This window comes from Myzus persicae, unplaced genomic scaffold, assembly GCF_001856785.1.
Source record: "Myzus persicae strain clone G006 unplaced genomic scaffold, MPER_G0061.0, whole genome shotgun sequence".
Lineage (NCBI taxonomy): Eukaryota > Metazoa > Arthropoda > Insecta > Hemiptera > Aphididae > Myzus > Myzus persicae.
Window position 1 is genome coordinate 115,901 of NW_019102766.1, and position 20,903 is coordinate 136,803.

General features: G+C 34.7%; 1 protein-coding gene across 2 annotated transcripts in view; it reads left to right on the plus strand.

The window, feature by feature from the left end:
* LOC111033097 overlaps nucleotides 1-20,479 on the plus strand; it is a 124,704-nt gene extending 104,225 nt beyond the window's left edge. For both annotated transcript variants that reach the window (XM_022313695.1, XM_022313696.1), the window contains 5 exons: nucleotides 2,758-4,917; nucleotides 5,451-5,593; nucleotides 7,086-7,248; nucleotides 10,043-10,211; nucleotides 17,921-20,479. In XM_022313695.1, the coding sequence (XP_022169387.1) occupies nucleotides 2,758-4,917; nucleotides 5,451-5,593; nucleotides 7,086-7,248; nucleotides 10,043-10,211; nucleotides 17,921-18,110 (2,825 nt within the window). In that variant the 3' untranslated portion in view covers nucleotides 18,111-20,479. The remainder of the gene's footprint in view (nucleotides 1-2,757; nucleotides 4,918-5,450; nucleotides 5,594-7,085; nucleotides 7,249-10,042; nucleotides 10,212-17,920) is intronic.
* Nucleotides 20,480-20,903: the final 424 nt, after the last annotated feature.

Here is a 20,903-nt window from a genome sequence, read left to right on the forward strand (position 1 = left end):
TCAAAACCTTTTCAGACTTGGTAGCCATGGTGTTTATTGCACTAACCATAATAATGCAAAAAATAAATGCACAATAATTTTGCGATTCATTAATGCATTTTCAAAAAAAATCAGTTAAACGCTGACTTTATTCGCACTGACCCCTTCAATTGTGTAATGGATTATATATACGTTGGTTCCGATGGATTTAATATTATAATATGATTAAGTAATACATATTATTATAATATATGTATGTGTGTCGCGTACAAATTTAACTCGCGCCATCATCGGTGGTGCGTTAGGACCCTAAATGCTGCGTTAAGTATACCCTTAATATTGCTCGTATATAATTATCACACCAATATAATACCCGTATATTATAAGTGCGTACACACGCATATAGGTACTCATAGGTGGGTAATAGTGGGTGAATTTCACCCCCAATTACAAATTATACCACCATTACCACCCCAGATGTGTACGTTATATGTTGTATCTCGAATTGCTTTATTTTTTCTGGTTTTAAGTTCAAATAGGTAATTTGATACTATTTTATAGTACTGATTTTTAATATAACAGAGGTATATTATAAGTCATTGGTTGTATTTTAATAATTTTTCAAGGTTAACAATATGCTTATATTCGTGTCACAGTGATCACACTATCGACTAGAGTTTATTAGTCTCGTGTATATTTTTACACATGTATTAAGGAATCTACCTATACGATTACGTACGACGTAATTGTGTTTTATCAGTGAATTTAATTGATAATAGTTTCAAAGTGTGTTTGCACCTAAACTAAGCTTGTACCTAATTAATTGTCATGTATATTTTTTTAATACAAAGATTTCGATTTATTGAGTGAAATAGTTAACTTAAATGTAAGCTTAATTTTAGCCTACGTGCCAATCTGTGGCTGAGGTATAGATTATATTTTATTCGTTGATAAAACGTCGGGGCCGGGAAGGGTTTGGGTCTGCCAGGATTCAATAATAATTTAGCACTCCCCGAATTCGAACTCAACGCTCGCCTACATTACACGTGGCTGTCAATCAGAACTCGTTGCTTCTCATGTTGTGTTCCATAAAATAATCACAGCCGAAGCCTCGTTAAATCGTTTAATAATAATAATCGTGTACAGTGCAGGGGGATGAAATATGTTGATTTATATAGCTATGACATTATAATAGTAATAATACGACCGCTTAAACGCGACATCGCGCCCGCACGATTGCGTCGTATTATATTATACTATATTTTAATTATTATTTTATCGGCCTCGTCACCGAGTTGGGACGAGACCACGACTGGTGCAGCAGCAATTGTAATCACTGCAGTTGTCGATTGTCGACTATGGCGGAAGGATAAAAATAAAACAATCGCCGTCGTCATAGTAATTTCGATTACCCTCTACACACATACACAATACGTGTGATACGTATATAATATTTATATAATAAATAAAATATGTTACACTAATGACTCGGTCTGATTAAAAAAATAAAAACCGGTCCTGGTCAATAGTTGCTCGTCCACGGCTTTTAGACTCGTCGTCATTATAATACCAACGCCCAATTTCAAAACGATAACGATGTTTAATGTTATAATAATGTGTAAAATATAATATCATTATTATTATTATTAAAGTGTCGTCGGACCAGTGTCCCTGCTCAGTATAATATTATTATTATTATTATTATTATTATTATTATGATAATGGGTAGTCGTGGCGTCGATATTATGTTTTACGAAGAACACGCAGGCAGATAAAAATTACTATTTTTCAAACCCGTTGTCGTTTCCGATACGATTCTTCAATGCGCTCGCTATATTATAACATATATTTAAACATTATTCGAATGGAGCATTATTATTATTATGATATTATATAAACATACGGCCGACAACGGTTGTCATCGCAGCCGCGAGTATTGATCAGTATAATATTGTATAAGTTCGTATACATAAATTTATAATATTATTACGTTTAATATTATAGGTACAATACCCACAGCCAAATAATATCATACTCTCTGATACATTATTATTATTATTTCATACCTATGAGGAAAATCTTCCGTTTGTACTAAATCAATAACAATATAATAATATATATATATATATATATTATTGATCCGGGTACTGCGTATATTATGTAATTGGATAACAATTAAGTCATATTTCGTCCGTACGATGTTATATTAAAGGATATTGTATTATCATATGATAAGTTATGCAGAGTTCTATAATAATTACAATTATATTATTATTATTACATGCGTACCTATACGTCGTTGATCGTCTCTTTGAGAATAATAATTGTTATAACGCTTTACCGATCGTTTTCTGTTCCACACCATCACCGCCGAACGACGGCTTATCGTCCCAAATGTGGTTAACCACCACTATACTGGGTAACGATACACTCGTGCCTGGATGGATTACAGTTATTCTGCATAATGTGATGATTTGCCGAATTGACTTCATACGTCGAACCGTGATTTCCGGAAAATATCTAATAATTTTATTTCCAAGTCTCATTTTTTTTAGGTTTTAAAAAATTCTTCTCGTAGAAAGCTGCGCATTCAACGACTTTTCTAAATCTATAAAACACTGTACAATATTTTCGTTAGGGGAGGTTTTGCTGTATGCTTTATTATAATATGTAATTGGTTATCATGGTTATGAACTATGGTTTATGGTTATATTAAATACTTGTGCATAAGATAAAACTATAACGTTTATATAATCGTGTTTTGTTATTGATTCGCAGGGTACTACCAACCGGCCGGGCCACTGATCACACACCACCTGGTGCCGCATCACGTGCACTTGCACCACCCATCACACGTGAAACAGTCGCTGGCCCCACCTTTGGTGCCCACGCCGCCGTCGTCGGCCGGCACAGCCGCACCACCGCCCGCTGAGTCATCCGACACCGAAGTGGTGCCGGTCAGATCGACATCGGTGCCGACACCGCCAGGTTACCGGTACCAACCGCAGGGCCCGTACCATCCACCGCCGCTGCCGTCGTACTACCCGTCGCCGCCGGCATCGGCCAGTCTCCAGTACCCGCCACCCCCACCACCTCAAGTGCCAGCCCACCACTACCTGCCGGAGCCACCCAACCCGTGCGCATATCCCGGTGGGCCTCATCACCAGCCCGGCTACTTCCATCACAGCCGTAGCTCTCCGTACCACCACATACCGTTCCATCACAGAAGGCCGCCTGCCGCGCCGCCTTACGCACAGGCCGGTGGACCGCCCACTTACTATCACGAGTACTACGGGCCTCCGCCGCCCGGGCAGCCACCGGCACCAACCGGTTCGCCCGCGGGACAACAGCAGCAAATGTTGGTGGCCATAACCAGGCCCGGCGCCGACCGGCCGGACCATCATCCGGTAGCGCCGCCGCAGCAGCAGCAGCATCAGCAAACGCAGCAACAGCAGCCGCCGACGCCGCAGCAGCACCAGCAACACCTGCAACACCAGCAACACCTGCAACACCTGCAGCAGCAGCACCACCACCAGCAACAGCAACAGCAGCAACAGTCCCTGCCGCCGCCGGACGCTTACCCCGCGCCGCAGCCGCTCTACTACTCGCCATACGGTGCGCCGCCCGGGCCGTCGTGCTACTCGCCCGCCCCGCCCCGCACCTACGCCGTAGACCCAACGTACCATTCGTGTCCGTGCCCAATGCAATCGTGTCCCAATCCAAAAAACGGACATACTGGCCCGCTTACTGGTGCAGTCAGTAAGGGGCCAAAACATCATTCGACAGTAGTTACACTTCCGCCTGTGGCATTGGCACTGCCGCAGGAGCCTCCGCGGGCCCATGGCCCGCCGAGCCCAGCCAGGGGCAGCGCCGGAGTGCCCGGACCACCTCGGTCCGCGAACTCGGGCAGCCCGTGCAAGCAAGTCCCGTGGTGTATGAGCCCGCTGAGCCCAGCCCGCGCGTCTGTGCAACACCTGGCACCCCAGTCCCCAGCAATGCTGGCCGCCAAGAACCCCACCTCCGAGTGGAACAACATCGCCGCCGAAGAGAAGTGCGATACGACCGGCCTGTTGGCCATCGGCAAAGTCCTCAGTCAGTCCGTACTGGGCCTGGACCAGCCGATGGACCACCACGAAGTCGTGGTGCCGAAAGTCGAACCTATCGACGACGAGCAACAGCCACAATCGTATTACATGCTCAAGGTGGACATGGCCAGCGAAGAGGACGGCGATTCTGCGTCGGCAGCCGACAATGGCGGTGGTCTTCATCAGACCATCGACTTGTCGACCAAGTCGCGAGAACGCCTGGAAGTGACTACTACTGTATACTGCAACACACCGGTCAACAACAACGACGCTATCAACAATAACAACACCATCAGCAACAACAACAATAACAACAACAGCTATTATAACATAAAAGTAGACGGCGACAAAATAGTAATGAAGGGATCCGCGAAGAGGAAGAAACCCAATCCCATGCAAATCGTCTTGGCGAAAAAATCGAAAATCCAAGAAGAAGCCGAAGACGTGAGCGGAAACGGTGACGACGACGTGGTCCCTGTTGTCGTCCCCAAAAACGACGACGACGACTGTAAAGAAAACGTTGAAGAGATGACTATGACAACGACGACGACGACGACGATGACTGTGACGACTGCGAATGTGACTACACCACCGACATTGACCGAAGACGAACCGGTGCAGCTGATTACCGCTGTCAACCGGAAAAACAGCATCAAATCGATGGAGGTCAAGTCCGAACAAGAGAAATTGGACGAGTGCATGACCGAAGAAATATTGCGGTCGGTGTTGACAGACGAGAGCGACGGCGACGACATGATCACCGAGGCTTTTGTCAAGAAAAAAGGCGTGTCGAAGAAAACCAAAAAAGGCAGAAAAGACAGGAAGAATGGAGGGAACAAGAAAGAAATGACCGGTGAGTCATTGATTGTATATTATATTATATTATATTGCATTGAAGATTGTTTTATAAGGACCGGATTTTGGCTGTAAATGTTGTAAATTATCGTCAGTAAATTACGTACTTTTCTTTCATAGTGTGTGGCATATTAGTGAAGGACTAAGGTGGCACTTGTGTTAAATCCGGCCCTGTGCGTACAACAGCGGCATCACAGGGGGGTGATCGTGAGTAACCTACCTCCTAGTATTTTGTGCATGGTGTGGGTGACCCCCCGATGGGTAAAATTAACTAGAATTTTAGTGTTTGCTACGACATCGTTAAAAATATTGCATTAAATATTTTTATCAGGTTTTTGGTGGGTGGGTATATGGGTAGCATATTGGATTTGCCTCTGAACAATTATTTCGAGTTTTCCACGCCACTGTACTAATGCGTGTACGTATAGTAGGTAGTATAATTTTATATTGGATCTCCTGCTCGATGCGGACATTTTTTATTTGTATTTCATTCATCACAATATGGTTATTGTTGTTACCTATATGTACCAGACGCTATGAAGAGGGAACTGGAACAGAGGATGCGTGAAGAGTTCGCGCAGCTGTCCCGACTCAAGAACCAAGACCTGGCGCCCAGGTGGTCCAACGGTTGGATATGGCAGGGAAAACCGTTCAAACGTCCAGTTTACCTGGAGGTACGTAACTAAAAACACTAAGACTATAGTAATTACGTTTGTTTTAATTTATCATGGTGACAGTATAAAGTTTAATGAAATAAAAAAGGTTCGAGGATATGATAACTGAGTTAAGCCAAAACTAAATAAAATTATTTTTTTAAACATAAAATACACACAAATTTAATTTTTAAACGACGTACCTTCCTTCTAATTATAATATTACAGTATATAACGCGATAGCGGAAATGCGACCTACAATAATGTTGAACAAAAATTATCAAATTTATTTACTTAACAAAACATTCTTAATAGGTATTCATCAATAAACATAATATTTTTGTTATTTATTAGGATGTTTTAAAAACGCACGACTATCATTTAGAAAGTATATTTTACTGGTAATAGAAATAAAAAGCCTTTATAGAGAAATACCAATTTATTCTAGTATTTTCAATTTCTTGTAACCTCCCTAACACAATTTACAATTATTTTTATTGGGGTTAAATATTTCCATTGTAAGATATATTCCGAATCAATAACTGAAAAATAATGAAACCCTCGAAAAATGTGTGAGACTGAAATTATTTTATATAATAGCTTTTTATTTCAAATTAGAAAATATTATGTTCCAAGAGAATTTCTCAAGCAATATGCCAACAAATAACATAAATTTAATAAAAATAACAAGAATTTTCGTGGATAAACACTAAACAGCATATTATTATCTTGAAATTAATTGAATTTTTTATTTTATTTCTTGTCTTGCACACTTTAGATTGTATATTACATATATAAATATACTGTTGAGATTTTTTTAATACATAAAATAATTAAAATCCCCCTAAAAAACTATTAACATTTTTTAAATGAAAAAATTTAAATGCCAAAGTTTTTGTGTTCAGCTTGTATGTTATACTGGGTGCCTATACTCTTTACCATATATTTTAATCATTTCTACCTACCTATCCATAGTTTTGTATTCAACTACTAGACTTACTTTGGGAGCCCAAATTAAAATGTTTGATAGGTAAAATAACGTTATAGATAGGCAACGCCAATGTATCGTACATCGCTCATTATTATTAAATCAAAATACTGACCTATAAATGCGATCGTACTGGCGTTGCCTATCTTCAGATTTATTTAATCTATGGTATTATAAGACCTGTATATTATGACTCAATTACTATAGGTAATAATTAACAAAACTTGTGTCTGGTTATAAGACTACCTATATCCCTTGAAATACGTGTACTTTATATGGTCACCAATCACCTGCGTACACCTAAACCTCTAAATACCAGACACTTTCGGTCTCTAAGATCTGTAGTTTGTTTCAAAAAAATGTCCTCTTTTTGGGGGTGTCCGTTAGGAGAGGTTTCACTGTATTTAGTGTATTATGTATAATAATATTATAGACTATTCCGAGGGTGGGACATAATAATATGTTATCGTAGTTACAACTAAAATAGCTAATACTAAAATATCGTGTTGTTGTCGGTACACGCAGAACGACGATACGCCAGTGTTGAGGAAGTGTTACCCGTGCATGCGTCACATGCAAGGCGACACTATATACGCAAGGGACTGCGTGCTTCTAAAGTCGGGTTCTCGGAAAAACGACTTGCCGTTCATCGCCAAAATCGCCAACTTGTGGGAAGACCCCGTCAACGGTAAGTTTATACTGCAATTTATATATCATTATTATTATTATGGTGGCGTGACTTAACTGCACTATGAGTACCTACCTAACTCAACCTAATTATATTAATATGTATATTATATTATTACGAAGATTTCCACTTATATTCGAGTAGTTATGTTTTTTTTGTATACATATTTATTATTTATATTATTATTTTTATGTGTTATGATGTATAATATACGTATTGTATATATTATTCTTGAACTTATCCAAGTTGGTCGCGTTTGTTTTTTTTTAATTATTTTACTTCATCGAACGCGTGGTGAAAATTCATCAATTGTTTAAATACATTTTATAATATTATTAAAACATATTTATTATGCAATTTTTGTGTTGGCTATGATCACTTTTGAAAATATAATTACTTTGAATGCGTTTATCTTGCCATATTTGTATATTAATTTCATTGTGAGTCGTATAAAATGAATTTCTCTCACGCTTGTAAATATAGATCACCGCAGACGAATACTGACAACCGAAAGTCGATCTTTAAAATTATTATAGATGCTGAGCGGAGTTACAATAATGTGTTTTTTTTATTTTTATGTCTGTGGACACGATTTCTAGTACAAACAATGCTTTGATCATCAACTATGAAACAGGTTTCTGGTAGAAAATTGTATGTAGTGTTTGCTTTGGTAGTTCAAAAATAGAACATTTTCATAATTTTTTTAAATAATGACAAGCGGGGGGGGGGGAGATCCTTGTCAAAATATTAATACATATTATTACTAAAATAATTGTTTGGTAAACATATAGTATGGTTACCAAAAGTTAGATAGTCTCCGCTCAAAATTGTTTTTCATCATTCAATTCAATTTCAATACATCCATTACAAGATGACATAGTGACGAATAACATTCAATGACGGAGTACACTCAAAGTATAGCAGAGCGGTTATTTGAAGTTTGGTGGCTTTTTAAAATTTATGTTATATTGAGAAAGGAGCTTATGGATATGCTTAAAAGAATAAATAAACCTTTACAAAATAGGCAGTGGTAACTTAAATAATATACCTCACCACGCGACCAACGACGGGTTTAATATTATAGTTAAATTATTCGTAAAAATGAAAAAAAATCAACCTCTCACTAAAAGTTAGCTTTGTCATATGATCTGCTACTATATTAGAATACTCTAGGAGGTCGAATTGCACTTATTTTAGGTTTATTTTAGGTACCTGTAGTCCAATATTGCACTCGAGTTAAAAGAAAGGGAATGATCGAATTTCATTCGAGCTTTTAGCATACGTTTTATAGTTATATAGAGTGTTAAACAGAAGAGTTTTTATATCTGTCGATAGCCCACATTTGTGTTGAATGAAACCTAAATCCAATTAGTCGACACAAAGAGAAAATTTCACGGATATATCGCATTGTGGATTGGTTTTGTTCAAAACCGTCTAAAACTATTCAGATACCTAGGCATATAAAATCTATATCACGCACTTAACATTAACTATTATTTAAAACAGGTTGTTATATCCTATTATGTTTTTCTATAAACTTGAAAGTTATGCTACAATTAAAGGGTATGTAATTATAATTATTATGGACTATATAATAGGTTGTTGATTATTCAAGCGTGAATTATGAACATATTATGGAAAAAAAACATTTAGGACGGTCATCGGCGTGAAAATGAACGTGTAACTATGTAAAATGTATAATTTTCGTATAAAACATAATCGTGTCTACACGTTTACTCTCTTAACAATTTGTAAGCTCAACAACACGAGACTTCGGGAAGTGTGTACTGTATACCTAATACCGTATCCATAACGTGTACCAACGCATCAATTACCTACGACAACTTATACCGAATAAAAACCAGTAACCCGTGGTACTTATTTTATAGGCTTAAATGATTAAAAATCAGTCTCCGGTACTGACTGTTGTATGATTACTGTTTAAACTTGTATTTCACGATATAATTAATATTATTATTAATTGATCATTATAATAATATTATCTGGGTATATTAAGTATTTCAGTTTGATTTCGAATTACTGTCAAAATGCATTGCGATTCGTTGAAAACAACAAACTTGTTGTTGCCCCTTTTACGTGATTACTTTTCCGTGAATTTTGGATACTTGGTGAAAGTTTGCTTTGACGAGTTGTAGAAAATTAAAATATTCTAAAAGTAGACAATAAAAATTACCAATTAAATCTAATTTCATTATTTGAATATTAGATATTAATATATTATTGTGTATATTTTAATGAAAATAATGATGGGTAATAGGTTTCACCATATAATTGAAAACATATTCTTTGAATTCAATCAATTTAACATGGATTAATAAAAATAGCGAGCTTAGATCACTTAATAGTTATTGATGCTGCATCGTTCGTTTTTATAATAAATATAATAGCCGAGTGCAATAATTCGACTGTTCCCGATTTAGGCGTACCTACTATACGCCAGCTATTACCCTCAAGTGCAAATCGACAACCCTCTACCAGATCCTCCTCCGTGGATTATATCGATCCTTTGCAGAACGTGTTGCGTTCATCTAAAAAAGTATCATGTGATCATCATATTTGATATTATATTATTGGGTACTATATAATATGGATATTGATGGCGATGACTACAACGGGGAGTAGTGTGTGAGCCCCCCAGCGAGTTATATTTAAATTTAAAATTAAAACACCCACACACCCTCCCTAAAAAAAATCCTGGCTACGCGCCCGAATAATAATAATGATGTATATATACTCAACTCGTTTTAACCGTTAATGTGACGCGTGTTCGCAGGAGAAATGATGATGTCGCTGTTGTGGTACTACAGGCCGGAACACACGAAACAGGGACGGTTGAAGGAAGACATGCCCGACGAGCTGTTCGCGTCCAAACACAGAGACGTCAACAGCGTGGCCTGCATCGACGACCGGTGTTACGTGTTGACGTTCAACGAGTATTGCAGGTCCGTGTCTTGCCTAAGTCGTATTATATATATACATTATTATTATACCGATAACATAATATCGTAATTTTTTGCCGAAACTGTTCTCCGGACCAATGACTCGAAACATCGTGTAATTTATGCAGGGTCCAACTCGACGATTTTTAATATTAAAACCCCGTCACCTCGTTGCAATAATGTATTTACATTGCTGCTCTCCGCGAAATGTGTACAAAATATAATATATATCAATTATGTAACATGAAAAGGTAAAAAATAAAAAAAAATTCCATACACGATAATGCAGGTCGCGACTTATGCACTTTTAGTATGCACGAACTTGTGACGAGCGTATTATTATTATAATGTTATAGTACCTATTCGAATTCCGAAACGACACGCCATCACCTTTTGCAACTATATTATAATATGATATGTATTAATACAATATTATTTCGAACGTATCGCCTCCGCCACGATATCGTTTCGATTTATTTAATAATAATAATAATACCTAATAATAATATTATATATTTTACGGTAGAAGTACATATTTTAATGTTATTGTGATTGTATTATTGTGGGTCGTTTTCTTTCCACAATATTGACCTAATAACAATAGTAGGTATACACCTAATAAACGACGACGTCATACGTCAATTCTGGTAATATCGATTTTCATTAACAACAACAACAATAGTAAACAGCAGCGGTATGTAATTTTACGATGTATATACATAATATTATGTGTTTTTTTTCGACTTGACGTTTTATTTTCTTCTTGGTATTTGCACTTTACAGTATAGATAGATAAGTACATAAAAATTAAAAATATAATATGCATTGTTGGACAAAAAAACTCAACAATATTAACAGATGATTTAAGTTTAAAAATACCTATTATATAATCGTTTTAATTTCAAATTGATAAAGGGCGTTTCGATTAATAATTATATCCATCGAATTTGTCAATATACTTGAGGATTAAAATGATATAAAAACAAATACGATTTGACTGGATTATAGATATTAAATAAATTTAAAAATTACTAGTGCAATTAATCATATATACCAAACAAATCATAATTTTCTACGATTGATTTCTTTCAGTTATAATGTAATAAATTGTAATTTAAATACTTTATTATATTGTAGTATTATTTAATTAAACTAGTATTATATTTTTATTGTTAGTTACCTACCTCTATTTTAGTGACAAATTCTATGAATGCATATATTTAATGAAATTTGGGAATTAAATCGAATCATGTACCATACTACCATATAATTATAATATAATATAATCCTCATAAACTTTAACCGTCGGTTTTCTGCCCAACGCTAAAACTCCATCTATCGCGTTCATGATGTTTTTATAATACGACAAATTACCATCGATGGTGGCGCTCTTAATTATAATATAATTTACGGTTCCTCTGTATTCTCGATTGCAGTTTGCGCACAACTAAAGCGCACTCGGAAATCGCGACGTGCTAACATCATTTAAAATTATTATAATTGTATACTTGTATAATTCTTATACATACGTGTGAGGTGTCATCGGTATGTGTTAGTTTGTCGTAAAAGTAAGATTGAAAATAGAAAAAAAAATCCGCACACGTCATAGACGACGAATGGATTTGTCCGTCTGCGCACGAACCATCGCAATTCAAAATAACATTGCGGCTTCGTCCACGATAACAATAATATTATTAGAAATGATGGGTTCTTGAACACCGTGGACTTGGAGAGATTTGTACAGTTCGAAGTTCATCGGAAATGAATACTGATCGATACAATCGAATACTTCGCACATGAACCATTTTTTACAGTTCGAGAAAATCGAGTACGATAATAATATTTTTTTTATACACTACATTGTGTAGGCAGAGGAAAACGCGAAGAACGTTAGTAATTAATATTTATTATAATACTTTTAAGAGTTTGCACTTGTAACAGGGTCAATTTTTGTTTGAAATTTAATTTAAAGTTTGAAAAAAGTTATAGTTAAATTATTGGTTTTATTTCAAATTCAATCACGAAGAGTTCGAGAAAAAAAACAAAGTCCAAATTTAAATTGGGCCCATCCCTAAATATTATTATCGTTTATCGTTGCGTTTCATGGTTCGTACTACGGGTGATTGTTGCTGTTGTTGTTTTCTTTATTATGTATTGTTATTATCAGAGATTCGCCGGCCGACTCATCTGCAGCTACCGCACAGTATTCCTAGAATCGTACGTCGATTAAGCGCGCGCCACTGTCGCCCCCGCTGTTTTTGTACCGCGAACGACGAATGCGCACGCGCTTGTGCATGACGTATGCTAATAGTTAAAAGTACTATACTGGACGATATATTTTACTCAAATGACTATGAACATTTACATATTATTCAAATCAATTTTTGTGGTTTTCAAAAAACGGATAATCATTTTGCTCGGGGATTTTTTTTTTTATTTGACTTATACAATCCATTAAAATTTTCTGCAATCTTTATGTGTAAATCTCAATTAAGAGAAGCTAAACACTTATACTTTTTAGTGCTTTTATATTATAGGTACAGTTAAAAACACCAAAATAGTTATGTGAAATTATTAACACTATAAAAAATTGGAAAATAAGCTTAAAAAAGAATACATTTCAATTTTTTAGACATAGTATACATGTTTAGTTTTAATTTTTAACTCAGTCTTGTCACATAGAAGTTATGAAGTTTGAAATGTATCCCTGCAGTGACCTCCCAGAGACCTTGCTGCCGGCAATGCTAACGTGAAGTCAAGTAACTGGGACTTATAAAGTAAATTTATGATATAACTCCTTTGAGATAACTGTGATATCTATTTGATTTATATTTTACGTAACATTAACTTCCTTCAACAGTAGGTATACGTAATAATATTTCAGGAATATTAATGTGAAATATTTTTGAGATTCCTTACTTATTTGAAAATATCTAATAATCTTTAAATTTATCTTAATAAAACGGTGAGCTAATTTAAAAAATAAATTTACCAAAATTCGTTTGATTATTGATTCAGCATTCATACATGAAATTTTTCCTAAATATAGCACATTCAATCCTAAATTAGCTAAATTAAACTGGAAAAAAACTCATACATTTGTGAACATTTGCGAAAAATTTGTAAGTGGCTTCAGGAATTAGTGAGAAGCAAATTTGTTTCTTACGCTTGGGATACTCCAAGATTTATCGAAAAAAAATATTATATAATATGCAAATGCTCCCTAGATCTCCTCTTACGTGTGTAATTTAGTATTAGGTATTTGCAGAAAATGGTTTAACTTAAAGAAAAACTTGATTTGGAGAAGCCTCTCGCACATGACGGCACTCCTAAATAGGGTTTTATATAAAAAGGATTACGTGGACGAGTATAGATAAAGATGGTCGTGATGGCGCTTTATTTTCAACCTATTGGGGGATTTAGGAATTGCCAAGAATTGGTTGAGATAATTTTTTTTTGGGTGGTCTAAACATAATATAATACTATTAGTATAATAGTATAACAGTGCAATATTTTATAACAGTTTCTGTAATATTGTTCTTCGTGTGTAAATAAGTCTGCGTCAATATAATCAAATTGTTTCTTTGTATATTTGTTTTATCGTAGTGGTCTATTATTATATTATTTTCATCATCAAAAGCGCAAGAATAATATAATTTTATAAAATAAACTGTTTGTAATACTGTGCCGTAATTGGGGAAGGAGTAATGTATCATTTTTTCCCTCCCCCCCCTGCAGATATGACAACAGTATAAATCTTTAAATTTTCCAAAATAAAGAAATAATAAACTACAACACTACACTAACATACATTTATAAAATAAACATATTTTTTCTTCAGATTATTGCATATAGATATACAAGTATTTATTTTACGTTTATCGTGTTGAATAATAATAAGAATCGCGGCTTTTTTCTTAATTAAAAAATAATAATAATAATAATAATATGTTAAGGTATTGTCGGCAACATATCGCATTTTCTGGGTTACAAAAATAATATTATTTCATGAATTATGATTTCAGGATTATCGTCCCATTATTTTTTTCAAACAAGTTAAAGGAGCTTTATTTTTATGAATTCTTGTATAGGTACCTACTTAATTTTATATTTAACACAAAACCAGGTTGGCCGGTAGGAGGTACCTATAATTTGTTTCTATGCCCTAAAATGACTTTTATGACGTGTAAAAACAAACAATTAATCCTATACCTAGGTGTTATGGTTTCGATTTTAGTGAATAAATTATTTCACCTAATTACGCCTTACGCCACTGCAAATATCAAACGTGAATGCATATACGGGGAGTCGACCATAGCCATTGCAAAAAAAAAAAAATGCTGTTATCAAAACCAGTGTGTGTACCTGTATAGTATAGCCGATTTAAATACTTCACCCAGTACCTATATACATATTGCGATGACGCGCTCATCGAACGCGATAATAATAATGTGGTCGGTTTTTTAATGTTCATATTATTGTATTCGTGTTTACGATCATTTACGGGTGGGTAGTATTACTAGCGCATAATAATAATAATGCTATAACCGCACACGCGACATTGACAACGACGAGAAATAAAATAATGACAAAATCACTTCGCGTCACAACTAATTGCGGCGACGTTGGCCTCGGGGCGACTGATCGAGAAGTAAATCGCTACATGCCTAATCCGATTAATTGTTTTTTGATTTCTGGGTTTCAAACACCCTTCGCGAACCCTGCAAAACGGTCATCGACTGCACAAGTACTATATATATAAGTAATACGAGGGTGGACTTGACTCATCTTCGAAAGTTTTCGTATATATGACCTCTGTGTGTGTGTGTGTGTGTGTGTGTTATGCCGCGGGCTGTTAGATAGCTCATATTTTATTATATGGAAAATTGAAAATGTCAGTGGAAATAAATTGTGTCGAACGAGCCGCCGTTAACTCAACTGAATTCGTATATTACATAATATATATGTATATATAGGAAATCGTAAATGTCAGTAGAAATGAAAATAATCCAAAATCAACGAATTCGGGTGTTTATTTAAAAAAGTAATATTAGTTGAAAAAAATGGCTTACTTTCAATACGGTATTTTTCAAATTTAAGTAAACAACCAGCTTGCAAAATAGGTACTTTTACTTATTCAGGTTTAAAAACTATTGTGAAATATGAATAATTTATTGTTTTTACTTGAATACAGATGAATACGAGTAGGGACTACTATATGAGTCCCGGGTAGATAAATTTTTAAAAACGATCAATCAAGAGGATAAATTTATAATATAAAATATAATATATTTAATAGATTATTTTAAGTCTGCTGTAGCTAAGCGAAGAATTGAAGTTCAAAAAAATTATAGGTATCGTTGTCTGGAACCACCAAAATGTTATTGTTATTGTCATATTGAAAAAGCGGTCATATGGGTTTTGCAACAACAGAACTGCAGTAAAATATAAAGATGAATTCGCATTGCACTAGCATCTCCCTCTAATTATGCCCCTGAAATAAAGTCTCAAGTATAATGACCAACTTGATTTCGTTCCATTTCGTGTAATATACAATATTGCATGTGAAAAATACAATAATTTGTTTTGCATATATTAGATATAGGTACACAGAACAGCCTGTCCGCCTGGCAAGGTGTATACTCGCCGCCTCGTGCAGTGTTGTGTGAGTAGGTACTCGTAATAATACACTAGCAGAACACTACAATTCCCACCAGAATTCAAGTGCGAAAAGGTCGTCTTTGGGTTCTGTGGGGAATCGAGGGCATTCGTTAATACGAACGTCAACTCGGAACCGATCAACTGACACGATAGGTACAACACTTGTGTGTAACGCACAGTTTTCTTTGCTTATGATATGCATACAAGACGGTTGTTTGAGACACGTGTTCTCAACAAGACCGAACGAGTACCTACTTATTGAAACTACTGCAGTGTTTACATTTGTGTAAAAAAGAATTTTATATTTCCTGAAAGTCTTTTTCACCAATTTCAAACAACGCACGGCAATGTTGTAATATAGCCTAACAGCAGTTAACGCAATACTATTCGTATTATATTATTTATTCAACATACTTTGATTATAATTTATAAAAAATTGAGGATTTAAAAGTAAAAATAGAAGTCGATCGGCAAAGGGCCAAATGTAAACACCTACACGAATAACCTTTTTACCTGAAAATCAAAGATATTGTAATCTCCTACTCCTACATAGACATTTTTCCCTTTAAACAATAGGGTAATATTACTTAAAATCACAATTTTGAAGTTGAAAAGCTCAAAAAGCTCAAAATTAACATAGCTTGAAAATAATAAATATATATTATTTAATAAACAAACGCTTGAATGGAGCTTGTTTATACGCTGTATGATGATTCTCGAAGGTTAGATTATATCCATATTATGTACTATACTATTTGTTCACATCGGCACTTGCCGTACAAAATGTTTTAAATAGATCAGCGATATGGCATCGAATATTGTCGAATAACAATAAAACATGATAATCTGTATCGGAAATTTCCGCTCGTAACTGTATAACTGTATTGTTTGAGTTTAGTCTGATATTTTTTACAGCAATATGATATTAATTTTTTTGTAGGAGTTAACACTATCTTTTGTAGAAGATAACACTACATTTGTAGGAGTTAACCATTCGGCCGGCAAAGATCGTGAATTTTTACACCCCGCGATCGTCCAAACCGAAAATAAGAGGGGAAAAATGATTTTTGTGCTGCAAATCGTTTAATATATTACATAATAATATTTATGAATAATTGTCCAGTATTTATTGTATTAAAATCAAAATGACTGTATCATATTGTATTATGATATCGTGACCGATTTAACGATATGCCATATGACGCTCGACTTGTTCAATGCGCTTGCCTATTACCATATTTAAAAAAAATTCAAAAGCTCATATACGTAACTACGATAATAATTATATTATAATACAATTCAAATACAATTCAAATACATATAGATGGGAATTGCCTCCCTCCAGAAATGTGTTTCGATTTATGTACTTATTTCATATTATGTGCTTTGTTTTTGTATTTTGAAAATATATCTGTTAAAATTACGATTTAGATACTAAACAACAAATTTAAGCGCTTAACAAGAAATTTATTAGTTTGATATTTAACATAAATTAGTTTTTATATTTTGTCTTTTTATGAAATATATAAAACTAAAACAACTTTAAATTTGAAATGCTTTTTTTAACATTGATATGCTGATGGCTATGAATTACAATTTATTTTTACTAAGCATGCAATATGTGTAGGTAGGATCATTTTTCCTAGGGCATTTTTTTTACATCCTATTGACATACACTTCTTATAAACAAATTGATGTACGAAAGAAAAGATGATAAAGGTTAAAGACCTCTTGTGCTTCTTAAAACAGTTTTGTTTTGATATATTTAGACTGGTAAGAACTCGGGAATGCTACTAAATTTTTGGTGACTAAAATTTCAAAATTTCTCCAAAATTTTTCCCACTTTAACCACTGAATATACTATATTGTTATGGCCCTCTCCCCCCTCCCCCTCAAAAAAACAACAATTTGGTCTCAGTTCGGCCTATGATTGAGTATTATATTGTCTAATCAGTCGTGATTTGTGAGACTGCAATTATTGAATATTGTAAATTATTGTAATTTCTAATAAACTAACGATAATGTTGTTTTCTGTTTCCGGCACTTCACAGGCACCGGAAGCACATGAAGTCGGTACAAGAGAACTTGGTGCTGTGCAAGGCGGTGGTGCCGCCGTTGCGCGAGGCCAACCCGAGGGCCAGACAGCTGCCCGGCGACGGCGCGCCGACCGATCTGATATTCTTCTGCCGCCGCGTGTACGATTGCCGGCAGAAACGGTTGCTGAAGAAGCCGTCGCTCTGACCAAGACGCTTCCGCTGCCGCCGCCGCCGCACCATCGTCCTCTTCGTCGTGCACCATCGCCGACGCCGCCTAAGGTTTCCCACACCACCGTCGTCGCGTCTATATTATTTATTATTATGATTATTTTACTATTATTACGTAACGTTTCGATTGTATTCGCTCTTTTCTTAAATTATTATTATTTTATTATTGTCGAACGTTGCAAAACGTTAATATTATTATGTGAAATACCTGTACGACCAATGTATGGGCAAAAAAAAAAAAATGTTTTTAAACTTAAATTTTTTACCGTTTCGTGTCTTTGCGGGGCCCGAAATAAACCCCTTCGGACGGGATCGTCGGCCCCCGAGACTGAAAACGGATAGCTATATTATAATAATATTGTGTACATACTATTATTAGCGCGCACCCTCAACACTGCTGTGGTGATCGGGAGAGGTATTATTTTTATTTTTGGAAGACAAATTATTTCAAAACCGATAACGTTTTCGACCAGCGGGGAGGGCGGTTCTAGACGACGATAAACGAGACACAAACATCAGTGTCGTTCGTATAATGGATGAAATTTTTTTTTTTTTTGCGTATTACTATGCAGTTTTTTTTACTCGTATTAAATCATAGATGAAATGACAACGTACCTAATTTTACATTGATAAACATTTTTTTCGTACCTAAATTTTGTTTTACTTTTCGGAACCAAATCGTGTTTTCGATATAAGAAATATTGCACAATTACACACACTCGTTCGTCGTCTGCGCGCGCTACATAATTATTATGTATAATAATATTATATTTGTGTATAATTATAATATAATATAATGGCCTCACGCTCCGCTCTACCACCTACCTCTTCTTTAATTCTCATCGAGTCTTATTATTTGTATTTTTACGGAAATTAGTTGATTTTATTTTTTATTATAATATTATTATTATTAGCATTACTACTACGCATATAATAAAATATTACTATGATTTTTCGTACCATGTGCGCATTATATACACATTGTAATTTATACAAAATATTATATAATATACCGATGATGATGATGGGCACATTTCGGTTACTTGCTTGCCGAGCGTTTTATACCGTGGTCCTCTCGCGTGGTAATTGAATCGATACAAAACCCCCGCCGAACAACGCACCCCCTCACCACCATACAGTCTTCTTCGCTCTATTTTTTTTCTCTGTAGTCCTATGTATAGATGACGCCTGTTCACTTTATCTGTTTCACTATATTATCATAATATATCTTTCCAATAATATTCTTCAAATCATACACTTGCACATAATATTATATCGAATTTAACCATTCATCGGCGAACAGATGACAACGATACAAATATATGATATTATGATAAAAAGAATATCATATCCTCCCTGACCTCGCGTTGTACTTCGCTATTGTTTCCACATATCCACTAATTAATATAAGAATTATTATCGTTTGCCGGTGGTACGACTGATAGGGGTAGGTGTAACTACCAACTCGTCGACTTCGAGCCACGCTTTCCGTTCACCTCACCCGCCGCCCATCAAACCCACTCGCACCTAAGTAACGACTCGACGACGAAATACATATTATACAACAACTTTTGTGTATCGATACATTGAAAGGCCCGGTCGGCGGTATATTTATATACATATTTTGTTTTTTACTTCAACGCTTTTTTTATTTATTTATTTTTTCTTTTTAGTTTAGTCGCATAATTTCAAAGTTTTTGCTTTATACAAATGTGTTGTTATAGATTACAAAAAAAAATTTTTTTTTAATATTACATATTATATTTAAATAATATTATTATTATATTATATTATTGATTCCTAATAACCAAGTATAATATGATAAATGTTAGAAAAAAAACGACAAACGATTAAAGAATTTGATTAAGTGATTAAAATTTAATAAAATGATATTTAAAAAAAAAAAATTTTAAATATATATATATAAACACTATATATGGGTATAAAATATTTTATTTTTAGATATTTATGATGTGTAAATGGACCAATTTTTCGTGTATAAACTTTTTTTCATCGTTCACATAGTTCCGGACGGACGCATGTAGCTTAAATATTATATTTATTAGATAAAAGGTCATTTAGTTCACAATAAATTCATGTAGTTATGATTTTTTTTTTTCCGGAGTGTAATATTTTGTGTTATTATATCATTAATAATAATAGCAATTCAGTTATATTATAAACACACACGCGTACATATTATTATACAAAAATATATTATGTGTACTTAGAATGTTATCAATTGACATCCCTATATATAATATTGTTTGGATTAAGTCACATTTATTATATTGTATAATTTTGACATTCATTGAAAGTATAATATAACACTGATATTGTAAGAAATATATTTGTGTTATTTGTGTATTCTTTTCCGCATTGCAGCACTATGAACCCGCTCGTTATTTGTTTTTTAGGTTTCGAGAAAATGCTTTTCGAAATCTATAGGAACCCATCAACGTTCAGGTGCAGATTTGTAGCAAAATTATAAAAGAGCTATTATAATACTGTCAAAAGCTTAAATTTCTATTCTCTACTTGTAGGTACCTACTTGTTCCCCTGTTCCTCAGTCTGTTGTCTAAAGTCGTTCAATAAATTATATTATTATATAACAAACGAGCAGTAATTTATTGCCGAAAATATTCGTTGGTATAAGTTTTTTTTACGCAGGCTAGTGCGACAATTGTAAACACCTTATCATACATTTAAAAATAATTAAATGTTATTTTCTTTTAGACCTTATTATTGTAGTACCTATTACTAATATGGA